This window comes from Schistocerca piceifrons, chromosome 2, assembly GCF_021461385.2.
Source record: "Schistocerca piceifrons isolate TAMUIC-IGC-003096 chromosome 2, iqSchPice1.1, whole genome shotgun sequence".
Lineage (NCBI taxonomy): Eukaryota > Metazoa > Arthropoda > Insecta > Orthoptera > Acrididae > Schistocerca > Schistocerca piceifrons.
In genome coordinates this window covers 1015954755-1015969677 of record NC_060139.1, presented here as the reverse complement: position 1 = coordinate 1015969677, position 14923 = coordinate 1015954755, and the positions used below count along the sequence as shown (strand labels likewise).

The window sequence follows — 14923 nt, the reverse complement described above, 5'->3', positions numbered from 1 at the left end:
CCACTGGTGATCGTCGAGGGGACACTGAATAGTGCACGGTACATCCAAACCGTCATCGAACCCATCGTTCTACCATTCCTAGACCGGCAAGGGAACTTGCTGTTCCAACAGGACAATGCACGTCCGCATGTATCCCGTGCCACCAAACGTGCTCTAGAAGGTGTAAGTCAACAACCCTGGCCAGCAAGATCTCCGGATCTGTCCCCCATTGAGCATGTTTGGGACTGGATGAAGCGTCGTCTCACGCGGTCTGCACGTCGAGCACGAACGCTGGTCCAACTGAGGCGCCAGGTGGAAATGGCATGGCAAGCCGTTCCACAGAACTACATCCAGCATCTCTACGATCGTCTCCATGGGAGAATAGCAGCCTGCATTGCTGCGAAAGGTGGATATACACTGTCCCCCATTGAGCATGTATGGGACTGGATGAAGCGTCGTCTCACGCGGTCTGCACGTCCAGCACGAACGCTGGTCCAACTGAGGCGCCAGGTGGAAATGGCATGGCAAGCCGTTCCACAGGACTACATCCAGCATCTCTACGATCGTCTCCATGGGAAAATAGCAGCCTGCATTGCTGCGAAAGGTAGATATACACTGTACTAGTGCCGACATTGTGCATGCTCTGTTGCCTGTGTCTATGTGCCTGTGGTTCTGTCAGTGTGATCATGTGATGTATCTGACCCCAGGAATGTGTCAATAAAGTTTCCCCTTCCTGGGACAATGAATTCACGGTGTTCTTATTTCAATTTCCAGGAGTGTAGAAGCATAAAAATGTTTTCACACTTATATTATTATTACAGTGCAATGTTTACATCTTACATTTGCACTGAAGCGTAGTAAATTAGTGAAGACAAGGAGGACAGTATATAAATTTTTAACAGAATACCGTTGTCGTTCCTTACAGTTTCGCCAAAAGTATGCGACGTGAGCTTTTCTCTCACAGTTTCCACACAAGTTCACCTTTTCTTTGATGGACAGAATATAAAACGCGTGCTTTTGATAGCGTTTCCTGTTGTTGCTATAGTAACTTCTGGTGCTTGAGTTCACAGTCAACTTTGCTTTTTTAAAGAATGTTATCTTTCCACTGTTGACAGCAGTGTTTTATTTTTCAATACACGATTGAAATTTTGGTACTTAGGTCATCGTCAGGTGCTTAAAACAGTCCCTTATGGTAAGCCAAAAATATTCGAGACTTACATAACGACCTGAAGTATCTCGATATTCAGCTACCCCTACCTACGGGTTTTATGCAACTTGCGACGTCTTCAGACACCACGTGCCAATTTCATTTTCTCTCGCACGATACGCCTAAATTAGTACTCCTATAGCACTAATAAACAGGGCCTTTTTGTAGGATATTTAATGTAGTTAAATTTTGTACTGGGATACGTTTTCGGTAAAGGCCGTAGTTTTCGAATTATTCAAGAAAAACCTACGAAATTAGGGCCTTTATGTAGGATATTTAATGTAGTTAAATTTTGTACTGGGGTAAGTTTTCGGTAAAGGGCGTAGTTTTCGAATTATTCAAGAAAAACCTATGAAATTGGCCTTCAGACATGTTTGTCTTTAATTACTCCAAAATCATTTCCTACAAAAATGTCCTGTTCATTTTTTCTGTATGACTAAAAGTTTCCTGGTAGCAGGCAAGAGAGTACGAAAATCTCACACGTGCTTTTTTAAGGCGTTGCAGGTTTCACAAAACCCAAAGGTAGGTGCATCTGAAAGGAACAAGTTACATTCACAGTGAAGGTGCATTCTGACCAGTATTGCGTTTACCTCAACAGTTAACAACACCTAAGAAACTTGTTAATCTAAAAAACGAGTCAAAATCTGCGATAACATTTATATATCCCTTAAAGGTAACTTTCCGTCTCGAACTTTTGTTGAGATTACTATGACAAAACAGATTCTCGTCACCTTGTCTAAAACAGTGCTAGTGTATGATAACGATCGATTATATACACTTGTGTCGGAGAGAGATAGAGAGAAAGAGAGATAGAGAGAAAGAGAGATAGAGAGAAAGAGAAAGGGAGAGAGAGAGAGAGAAATTAAATGGAACAAGAAATGACACCTTCAATATGCACGCTACAGAACATTACACAGCAAGAATTTCATCTATAAGAGCCAGTTTAATTCCACTTTTCTTTTTAGCAGCAGATGCTTCAGTTCGTAAAAAATTAAAACCTTATCATGAGTTACATTCTGACTTCTTAGTTCGCTGGTGGGTTCAAGTGCAATACTCACACCTTGATAGTTTTCTGCCAACTCAAGCAGCTGTGGAACAAACACATGAGAGAATAGTGAAAGTCGTCCATTCGAAAGCAGCCCAGGGAGTGATCGAAATTGAAAAACGTAAAACGCACGCAAGATTAATCACCCTGCTATCAACTACGAACGTTGAAGCCTTCAGACAATAACGAGAACTGCCATACAAGTGGTCCACATTTCTGGCAAATACTTTGCTCTTTTACATCGAATACACTTTCTGAAGTGATGTCACCCTTGAAACTCTGCCAAATGTCAAGCGATAATGTCGTATACTGCAGAGATACATAATCTATGAGTAATTCCTACCAATTTTTCCCAAATACTAAGAACTGCAGCAAATTTGTCACTATGTCGCCTTTCTTCTCAAACTTGTTTCTTATCAGACATCATAATACCTGTATTTTACTAGATAAAGCTAGTGATATTGTTACCCGAAATATATTCTGGCCTATTTCTTTTTCCCACAACTTTTTCTTAGACTTCTTGTACGATCGACATCCATCAGCAAGAAACAACAGCACGACATATCCTCGCAAGAAGACACTCTCAACGTTTATTCATTGTTCTCCCTATGCTCAGTAATTTTCAGAAAGTGAAAAATTGTAATGCATAAAAAATTGTTTCAAATAAACTTCCTGTGTCAGTTATTCGAGTGGCGTGTTCTTGCTTATGCTGGCTGCAGAAAGACGGTTGCTTTGCAGAAGCGGACTAGACCGTCATTCTGAAGCATGACTTCTTGAACGAGTACCGTGTCCACTGCAGACTGAACGTTAACTTAAGTTATCGTCAGAATCCTCGCTTGTGGATACACTGCTCATATGATTTTCACATTCAGCCACTGAGTATTCACGGGCAGATGCGTTTACAGTCTCCCTTACCTTAATGACCACAGTCAACGCTTATTTAACACCCCTGATGGCGTTGCGGACGGGCCACAAATGGGAAAAATCTACTGGCATAAGCGACTATGATAAAGGGCAGGTTGTTACGGTCTGGAATGATCATCTCGGGAACTGAGAAGCTGGTGGTTATTAACAGAATGTGGAAGACGGAGGGCTGCCCGCTCTGGAAACAAGGAGATGCGGTGACCTATGGAATATGTGATGACAGATTACAGCGCTGGTACAGACACAAGTGCTTCCGACCATACACCATTTAGAGCACATTGTTAAAGTTGGTGACCAGCAGCAGATGAGCCCTACATTTTCTCACGTTAATCAAATGACTGTCCATTACTATTGCTGTGAGCACGGAATCATCCACACGTAGCAATTCTACAAAAGACACTAATCTCAGATGAACAGGTAGTAACACGAGGGGTGTCCAGAAAGTAAGTTCCGATCGCTTGCGCTATGGAAACGACTGTGAAAATCCGATGAAGCTTTGCACAGATGTGTTTGACAGTGTCTCTAGTATACCTGTCGGTTCCATCACTTCGCTCTTTTCAGTTCTGAACGCATGGTGAGCACATACAGATGCGTAGAAAATAGTGTCTCCCGCCAAGTATGAGGTCCTGGTGAGAGATTTCGCCTGATGTCATGCAGCCCGCATTACAGAACTGTCATACGGTTCCTACTGCATGACAATTTGCAGGGGCCATGAAAATGCTCCTGCAGCGTTTACGATGGGAAGTGTTTGATCAACCGCACTACTGCCCGTAATTGGCTCCCTCTGTGTTTCATCTCTGCTCTCATTAACTAATAGCTATGAATACAACATTTTCCGACAGACAACGAGCTATACATGAGCGTAGAGAATTGGCGGGAAGAACAGGCGGCTGCCTTCTATGAAGAGGGTGTTGGAAAGTTGCTACAACGCTACGACAAATGTTTAAGTCGGAGTGGTGACTATGTTGAGCAGTGGCTGGAAGCTCTAGCTAACTGTTGCAGATAAAATGTTTCTGATTTTCAAAGTGGTTTCCATTTCGCAATCAATCGGAACTTACTTTATGGACAGCCCTCTTATTTATTTTGGGTGATACTGATCCAAACATTACATATGTGACAGTTACCGTTTTGGAAAAAACTACAGGCACCTCTTGCAGTTATAGACAGGGTCAACAAGTTTCACTAACATATCCCATTTTAATTAGCTGACATTGTCTGCTGAGCTGAGGAGCAATCAATGAATTCAACGAATTCATTGTAAATAAATCTTCAAATATTAAGTATTATGTCTCCATGCTCGTCGTCAAATATGAGGTGTCTAGAAATCCTTCCTGCTCGGTTCGCTAGACAATCACATCAAACAAATAGTATTAATGAGTTTTATTACAAAAAAGTAAATGACAATACTTAACTTTAACAATTGCACAGTATTGTCGCAAGCAAAGGGCGATATACAAAATAAGCGATCTCTTCAGTATAAGAATTCACAAGTCTGTGTTACATAAAGTGTACAAGTGAAGTAACGAGCGTTACGCTTATATCCAAGTCGCCAATCTTGAAGCAGCTATTCAACTGGATTGAAACCAGTCGGGCGACGCTTATGTGCTCTTCACATAGGGGCGCTGCTGTCGCGTTCTCATCTTGGAGAGAGGTGGGTCAGCGTGCGATTGGCTGACGTCTTCTCCCAGCCATCTCTGTTGTATCGTTCCCGACTGGCGTGCCGGCGCTTAACTTTACGCCGTAACATGAAGTTTTTTATTTCCTTGAGCGTGTGTAGGTACACTGGATTACTAGTTTTGACAGGATCAAGGGTGCGCTCTTCAGATCCATAGTGTACGGCTTACGATCATTCTCTGCGATAAAGCATCCGTTTTTTTTTTCGTGTAATCGTAACGGACTCACAATAAAAAGAGAGTAGAACTTTACAAAGATTACCTGTCTCCTCACGGCAAGATAGAGTCAGACAAGTGTAGCTCATCAAGAAGAGCCGCGTGTGTCTGCCGGCAGCCAACCAAGACACGTGCGGTGCTTCTTGACCACACTTTTAATCTGTGTCTTGCCACAAGGACATAGCTATATATATATATATATATATATATATATACTCCTGGAAATGGAAAAAAGAACACATTGACACCGGTGTGTCAGACCCACCATACTTGCTCCGGACACTGCGAGAGGGCTGTACAAGCAATGATCACACGCACGGCACAGCGGACGCACCAGGAACCGCGGTGTTGGCCGTCGAATGGCGCTAGCTGCGCAGCATTTGTGCACCGCCGCCGTCAGTGTCAGCCAGTTTGCCGTGGCATACGGAGCTCCATCGCAGTCTTTAACACTGGTAGCACGCCGCGACAGCGTGGACGTGAACCGTATGTGCAGTTGACGGACTTTGAGCGAGGGCGTATAGTGGGCATGCGGGAGGCCGGGTGGACGTACCGCCGAATTGCTCAACACGTGGGGCGTGAGGTCTCCACAGTACATCGATGTTGTCGCCAGTGGTCGGCGGAAGGTGCACGTGCCCGTCGACCTGGGACCGGACCGCAGCGACGCACGGATGCACGCCAAGACCGTAGGATCCTACGCAATGCCGTAGGGGACCGCACCGCCACTTCCCAGCAAATTAGGGACACTGTTGCTCCTGGGGTATCGGCGAGGACCATTCGCAACCGTCTCCATGAAGCTGGGCTACGGTCCCGCACACCGTTAGGCCGTCTTCCGCTCACGCCCCAACATCGTGCAGCCCGCCTCCAGTGGTGTCGCGACAGGCGTGAATGGAGGGACGAACGGAGACGTGTCGTCTTCAGCGATGAGAGTCGCTTCTGCCTTGGTGCCAATGATGGTCGTATGCGTGTTTGGCGCCGTGCGGGTGAGCGCCACAATCAGGACTGCATACGACCGAGGCACACAGGGCCAACACCCGGCATCATGGTGTGGGGAGCGATCTCCTACACTGGCCGTACACCACTGGAGATCGTCGAGGGGACACTGAATAGTGCACAGTACATCCAAACCGTCATCGAACCCATCGTTCTACCATTCCTAGACCGGCAAGGGAACTTGCTGTTCCAACAGGACAATGCACGTCCGCATGCATCCCGTGCCACCCAACGTGCTCTAGAAGGTGTAAGTCAACTACCCTGGCCAGCAAGATCTCCGGATCTGTCCCCCATTGAGCATGTTTGGGACTGGATGAAGCGTCGTCTCACGCGGTCTGCACGTCCAGCACGAACGCTGGTCCAACTGAGGCGCCAGGTGGAAATGGCATGGTAAGCCGTTCCACAGGACTACATCCAGCATCTCTACGATCGTCTCCATGGGAGAATAGCAGCCTGCATTGCTGCGAAAGGTGGATATACACTGTACTAGTGCCGACATTGTGCATGCTCTGTTGCCTGTGTCTATGTGCCTGTGGTTCTGTCAGTGTGATCATGTGATGTATCTGACCCCAGGAATGCGTCAATAAAGTTTCCCCTTCCTGGGACAATGAATTCACGGTGTTCTTATTTCAATTTCCAGGAGTGTATATATCTTTCGACCAACTTTGAGCTGGGTGGATTCAGGTTACCTTATCAATAAGGTTGAGGTTACGGATATGAAAGTAGCTAGGATGATTGCAGGTACTAGTAGATGGGAACAACAGCAGGAGGGTGTTCACAATGAGGACATCAAAGAAAAACTGGGAATGAACACTACAGATGTAGCAGTCAGGGCGAACAGGCTTCGACGGTGGGGTCATGTTACACGCATGGGAGAAGCAAGGTTACCCAAGACCCAAGAGACTCATGGGTGCAGCAGTAGAGGATAGAAGGAGTCGGGGTAGACCAAGGAGAAGGTACCTGGACTCGGTTAAGAATGATTTTGAAGTAATAGGCTTAACATCAGAAGAGGCACCAATGGTAGCACTGAATAGGGGATTATGAAGGAATTTTATAAGGTGGACTATGCTCCAGACTGAACGCTGAAAGGCATAATCAGTCTTAAATGATGATGATGATTTTGATGATGATAAATATATTCTAACAACACATTTTCAAAATAACATTTCAGATCATTAAATAAATATGAACTGTCGGAGATTAAACGACTATGTCAAAACGTGCTTGGTGTGTAATATTTGTGTTTGGAGAAAGTCTACTTCCGCATACGTGAAATGAGTTAGTCAGGTAGTTAGTTAGTTACGTGTTCGATAGATGATCTGAACGAGCGTTTTATAGAAACGATGCAGAAAGACTAAGTCTGCAGGATACGTATACGTGATTAGCGCTAACATTAGTGGCATACAGTGACTTAGTGAAATAATGGGAAGCGCTTCCGTAATCTCGGTGACCCCACGACTTGTTGCAGCGCCGCTGTCGGCCTACGTGGCGCCGCAGCAGCAGACGGTGGACGTGGGGCGGCCCGCGCAACTCAACTGCTCCACCGAGGGCCACCCCCAGCTGGCCGTCTCCTGGCTCAAGGACGGCCGGCCGCTCCACACCTCCAGCAGGGTCAGGCTGCTAACACCGCAGGTAAACGGCCCTCCCTACAACCTACTGCTAGCTACCTCCTCCAGCACGTCTCCAGGTTACCGGTATCAATCTTTTTGTAACACTCGACCAAATACTGGCGATGGAAGAGCGATTAAACATCCATGGACATTCCAGAAGACATCAGTGTTGTTCTCAACAGTCTGTAACAAAAAAGTTGAAGCTGCACTCTTGTAGCATCAATTCAGGTATGGAAAAACTGAGCGCTCATAGAAAGAGAATTGGCATTAAAATTGGTTGTACTCAGACACATGGAAACGAACTTAACGACATTCGAAGCTCTTCTTCATTATATATATATATATATATATATATATATATATATATATATATATATATATATATATATATATATATAGCCCATTCCTACATTCATATATATATATATCGTACTCCTCCTTCGAAGTGACGTTGTCCAGTGCGACCTTTCCTGTTGTGTAGAGTACATGGTAAACGTCGCGAGTCCATCCTTACGCAAACACGCCCATTTACCCGACAATAGTAATACATACTGCGATATTTTGCTCAAAAATTAACTAATGATGTCGCGCAAATATTATTCAGTTTTTTGACAACTGTGATACCAAAATAGTAGACAACATACAGGATTAAAATACTACACGATGTTAATACAGTTTAAGTAACAGGAATACAAATATAAATGAGGAGGCCCTTACTGGTCATAATTATTTCGTACGTATTTGTTTTTTATTTGAAAATATTTACTGTTGATCAGAATACGAATCAAATACACACAAAGACACAAAATACATACTGTACACGATACAAAACTTTACTGAACCATGTGCTCAAAATGCGTTCCTTCTGCTGCAACGCGCATTTGTAGTCGCCGTTCGAATGATACGTGAACGGCTGCAAGGGTGTCACGTGAGGTATCAGCGCACTCTTCGGTGATACGTTGCTACATATCGTCTGGCGTAGTTGGTATTTGAGCATACACTTTATGTGTGATTGCTCCCCACAGAAAAAAAAAAGTCAACAGGGGACAAATCAGGAGACCGAGCTGGCCACTTCACTCAAGCACGTCATCCTATCCAACAATCCGGGAACTTTTCATTTAACAGCTGTGTAGCCACACGGGAAGAGCGAGCAGGACAGCCGTCACGTTGGAACCACATGCACTGACGAGTAATTAGTGGTACCTATTCCAGCAAAATGGGCAGAACGTTTGGCAGGAACTGTGCATAGTTATTGCCATTTGGTATATCCGGAAAGACGTACGGTCCCACAATGACATTTAACCACGTTAACACTCCACGGTTCCTGATGTTGCATCTGTCGAAGCCAGTGAGGGTTCTCTATTGACCATGTAATGCATGTTATGCAAATTCACATTACCGTGGTTGGTGAAAGTCGCTTAATCAATAAACAGCACCCGTTAAAAAAACGTTGGATCATCTTTTAGGCGCTGCAGAGTGAACCGGCAAAATTCCTGGCGCCGTTCGAAATCCACACCGGAGAATGCTTGATGTAATGAGAGGTGAAACGGGTGAAACATATGCCGGTGCAACATGCGTAGAACACTTCTGTTACTTATACCACATTCGGAGACGATACGTCGCGACGAAACAGTAGGGTCGTTACGCGTCAACGCTAGAACACCCTCTTCATGTACCTCGCCAGTTGCAGTTTTCCGCCTTGTCCTCTGTACGGCGTTCCATGATCCAGACTCAAGTAGTTTCTTGCAAATACGCGCAAGAAACTGGCGCGTAGGACACTCACGATCAGGATACAGCTCTCCATATCGCTTTATTGCTCTAACAGCATTTCTTCTGCTTTCACCATAAGCTAGAATCATATTTAACTTTTCTTCGTTTGTGCACATGTCTGCTCCAAGAAACTGCGACGGAAATGAGATTTCTCTTTACCCCAGCAGCACATTTGTACCCTTATCTCCAGCTACCTCGTGCGTCACCTTGCGGCGTTATCGAGAAGTAGGAAAACAACGCCTTCCCTGTTAAGTTCCTCAATGGGCAACCGGAAAGTGGTCACATTGGGCAAGGACGCTTCGAAGGATGAATACGATACGGGACCCTATCTGTGATACAAAAACTATTCGCCTAAATATTATGATACACACATATTTGAAACCATCTTTTTAAGCCCATCATGTTACGCTAAAATTTAAAATAGGATTCCGTTTAAAAAACCAAAGATAGACTCATATCTCCGTAATAAAAATTAGTACAAACATGAAATGTGATGTATTCGAGTAGCCCCTGTCCAAAAGGCGTCTTTGCGTCTATTACGTTTGGGGAGATAGAAGGTGTGTTATGACTTAGCTGTGTCACCATATATATATATACAGGGTGATTCAAAAAGAATACCACAACTTTAAAAATGTGTATTTAATGAAAGAAACATAATATAACCTTCTGTTATACATCATTACAAAGAGTATTTAAAAAGGTTTTTTTTTCACTCAAAAACAAGTTCAGAGATGTTCAATATGGCCCCCTCCAGACACTCGAGCAATATCAACCCGATACTCCAACTCGTTCCACACTCTCTGGAGATGTTAGAGAATTGGCTGTTCCCTCAGCTCGAACAAGAAGCACAACAATTCATATTTCAGCAGGATGGAGCGCCACCACATTGGCACTTATCTGTCCGTAACTACCTGAACGTCAACTACCCGGGGCGATGGATCGGCCGCCAGGCAGCCCGTGACAGAGCACTTCATCACTGGCCTCCAAGAAGCCCTGATCTTACCCCCCGCGATTTTTTCTTATAGGGGTATGTTAAGGATATGGTGTTTCGGCCACCTCTCCCAGCCACCATTGATGATTTGAAACGAGAAATAACAGCAGCTATCCAAACTGTTACGCCTGATATGCTACAGAGAGTGTGGAACGAGTTGGAGTATCGGGTTGATATTGCTCGAGTGTCTGGAGGGGGCCATATTGAACATCTCTGAACTTGTTTTTGAGTGAAAAAAAACCTTTTTAAATACTCTTTGTAATGATGTACAACAGAAGGTCATATTATGTTTCTTTCATTAAATACACATTTTTAAAGTTGTGGTATTCTTTTTGAATCACCCTATATATATATATATATATATATATATATATATATATATGTGTGTGTGTGTGTGTGTGTGTGTGTGTGTGTGTGTGTGTGTGTGTGTGTGTGTGTGTGTGTGTAAAAAGTAGCAACGGGTTACAAATACCAACATGTAATACGAAACATATTTGAAAATCGAGATGGTAATTATTGGTGGGCACACAAGAAGAAGATCAGACTTGGATAGGAGTTCACAAGTTCGGCAAGGATGTTTGCACCATCCTTCTCACTCTTAGCCCATAACATTGCTAATAACAAGCAGAGACACTGCTCGTGAACAATGACGTCGGTGACTTATCGACGTACTGGGCAAATCCATTTCATTGAGAGAGCTAAGGTGAGCTTAGTCCACCCTTGAAGCACGCCAGTCTCGTGCTGGTTCCACCACAATAGTTAGCACTGTCGTGCTGTAAACCAATAATGTGTTGTTTCTCAGAAATTTGAGGGAATCTACCGTTAATCAAGGAGAAAATAATGCGATCATGGTGAGTCTCTTGCAAATAAGCACCGTGAATATTACGAGTAACACATCTCATCTTAACTAACACAATGAATTCAAAATGTAAAACATTCAGATCATAACGCACACAGAGATCTCTGTTGTATCTTGTCTAAGCGCCGACTGCCTGTCTTGTTGCGCCATAAAATCTTCTGTACAACGTCATGCTGCTTCGTAGTAGGGTATTTGATGTTTTTACGGAAATTGTCTTAAATGATTAATTGTGTCATTCCATGCTCCTAATACACTTTTTTCCTCTTGGATTTCAGTATATTTTCATGAAGACCGAAATGAAATTCATATCATTTGAAAGCCCACTAAAACGCTCCATTCGAGTCATGTGATGCCTGTGACGTCACTAGCTAGCTCGCTTTTCCTGCTGTCATAATGCTAATTCACAGTGATGTCTTCTTTTGGAATTTACGTTTCGGAAAATGGGTCACAAATCGTGCGCAGTACCATATGTGCAAAAATATCTATAAAATCTCCTGAAAAAATGTTTTTGAGTATTTTAGAGAATGAGAAGCTGCCTAAAATGTAGTTGCATTCTACCGGAAAATTTGCCACTACGTCGACGCGTAAGTTCACTAAATTAATTAAAAAGTGTTGCACTGTGAAGTTAACATTAACTTACCTCCGTGGTATGCTGTCCCACTGTTACAACGAAGGGTAGCGTCATTCAACAAAATTAAAATCGCAGTGAAAATTGTCATTCTACCCATGTACACCTCAATTATTCGGAAGCTGAGTTGTGCGCTGACACGGTAGCTTAGCGTGTTTGGTCAGAGGGTTATTTGCCCTCTGTAATAAAAACTAAGTGAATGCATGAACTTGAACAAGTGTCACTGGACATCCACCCCGAACTAATGTAACGAACAGTAACGAACAACATGAGATTTAGAAACAAACCGAAAATGTTTTTAGAGCACTAGAACCTCGAATTTTATCAGACGATGTCCACAGATCACCGGTTCTAATCTAAGACGATAGAAAATTCTAACTTATTGGTAAAACGACTTGATAGTCCTATCATATGAAAACCAAATTACACTTACATGACTCCACCACTCCGATCATAAACAGAAGATTATTGTGTTTGCCTTGCTGTTGACATGCGCCTCTATTTGCAATCGGTGTTCACACACGTCACGTTCAAAAAGATATTTACTAGTTAATGTGATCACACACTTTTTACTTTATCTTCGCACTGCCCAGCTAGTATCCTTCATTTTCTTACGTAAAGATGAAGTAATTCTGCTTTGGACGCTAACGTTAGTTAACACACCAAACATCACAGTCCTTAGGTTTGTGTCACCTACATGCTGAACACACTTTGTATCTGTGCGAATAACCTCAGTGTCCTACACCTCGTTGTACTGTGAGCATATGTGATATGTTCACTACCAGCACTGCTTTCTAAAAAAGTTAACTGTAGGCTCACAAAGTAAATGCATTTGTCCTCCGTTGTCCAGTAATGTGAACCTATACACAATACGCCCACAGTTGAAACGACTGTTACAAGCACTTCCTGCTAACGCTGTTTTCGTATTCCTTGTAAAATTAGTAAAAAACATGTGCCCCCTCCAGGATTCGATCATGGAACCTCTTTATCTGCAACCATATGAGCTATCCGTTGTGCCACGCCGCGGAACTTAGCGAATCGGCGTTGTGTGTTGCCAAGAATGCCGGCCGCGGTGGTCTAGCGGTTCTAGGCGGTCAGTCCAGAACCGCGCGACTGCTACGGTCGCAGGTTCGAATCTTGCCTCGGGCATGGATGTGTGTGATGTCCTTAGGTTAGTTAGGTTTAAGTAGTTCTAAGTTCTAGGGGACTGATGACCACAGATGTTAAGTCCCAGTGCTCAGAACCATTTTTGCCAAGAATAATTACATTGTACTTTGAATCGTAGCTCATGACTGACCGTCAACAATCTAGTTATAATATAGGGACTCATTTGCAGAAGCTCTACAATTCCTTAGTCTTGAGAGAGTTTAATGATGTTGCGGGGAGCAGGGAAAAGTATGTCCGTAGTTGCACATATCACCGCTCTACATGGATGGAGCATAAGCGCATCAACTTTCGCAAGGCTTCCACTATCAGCGTTCGCAAAATTCCCTTCTATCATTACTTATAAGTTGTAATTGCGTTTTCCATCACTGTTTGCAGAAGAATTACGTAAAAACCTCTTAACTTCTGCTAACGCTCCTGTACAGACGTATACGTCTGTGACGTCACGAGAGCATAGTCAATAACAGAGTTATAGATCACGTGACCAGATCTTGACATTTCTCGATTTTTAAGCTTTAATTACATAATAACAACAAATATTATGTGAGAATATTGTCCATAAATGCTATTTAAATGTTATAATCAATAAGAATAACAACAATCCGAACAATATTTTTAACATAGGGAAACAGCCTATTCTTAGTATACTCTCGGATGACTCCGACCCTAAGATTCACGTAGCAAAACTCGAAGAGAAGGAGGAGAAGATTAGTGTTTAACGTTCCGTCAACAACGAGGTCGTTACAGACTGAAGCGAAGCTCGAATTGGGAAAAGGCGGGAAAGGAAATCGGCCTTGCCCTCTCAAAGGAATCATCCCGGCATTTTCCTGAAGCGATTTGGGGAAATAACGGAAGACCTGAATCGGCATGGCCGGACACGAGTTTGAACCGTCATCCTCCCGAACGCGAGTCCAATCCGCTAACCACTGCGCCACCTAGGTCGGTCAAAACTCGAAGACTACTGCATAGTAATAATGACATTATTATAGCCATTGATTGATAGACATCCCTGACATATTCTGTACAAAAAATAAGTTACCATATTAATATTTTTCTTTAATCACTAGTCACCACTCCATGAAGTCCTTTCCTATGCCAATCTCTTCGTCTCACAGTAACACTTGGTCGCTTCGTCTTCAGTTATTTGTTCAATGTATTCTAATCTCTCTGAGTTTTACCCTCCACAGTTTCATCTGGTACCATAAAAATTATTCCCTGATGTCTTAACACTCGTTCCATCGTCCTTATTTCCCATATATTCATACCTTTGCCGATTCTGTTGAGAATTCATTCCTAATCAGTCCACCTAATTTGCAGCATCCTTCTACAACACAATATTTAAACGCTTGAATCACTTTGCTACCTTCTTTTCCGTTTTTCTCATCGCCCTTGATCCACTACTTTCCAATGCTGTGATCCAAAGGCACATTCTCAGAAATTTCCTCCTCACATTAAGTCCTGCGGTTAATGCTAATACAAGCCTTTGGCCACGAATGTCCTTTCTGCCGCGCGGGTTTAGCCGAGCGGTCTCGGACGCTTCAGTCATGGACTGTGCGGCTGGTCCCGGAGGAGGTTCGAGTCCTCCCTTGGGCATGGGTGTGTGTGTTTGTCCTTAGGATAATTTAGGTTAAGTAGTGTGTAAGCTGAGGGAGTGATGACCGTAGTAGTTAAGTCCCATAAGATTTTACACACATTTGAACACTTTTTTTTTTGTCCTTTCAGTGCTCTATGTTTGTCTATCCAACTTCTGTGATTGTCCTTTTTGGAGTAGCCTATTCCTCTCCAATTGAACTACCTACTATGATACACATTATCGCACTAGCTTTAGCCTCAGACAATTTCAAACGCACCTCATCTTTCCTCAGTA

The 14923-nt window shown here is 43.4% G+C and overlaps 1 protein-coding gene across 1 annotated transcript in view; it reads left to right on the top strand.

Annotated features, from left to right (window-relative positions):
- Nucleotides 1-7456: 7456 nt before the first annotated feature.
- Nucleotides 7457-14923, top strand: part of LOC124776081 (Down syndrome cell adhesion molecule-like protein Dscam2) — a 197595-nt gene continuing 190128 nt past the window's right edge. The window contains exon 1 of the mRNA XM_047250924.1: nucleotides 7457-7666. Coding sequence (XP_047106880.1) covers nucleotides 7457-7666 — 210 coding nt within the window. The remainder of the gene's footprint in view (nucleotides 7667-14923) is intronic.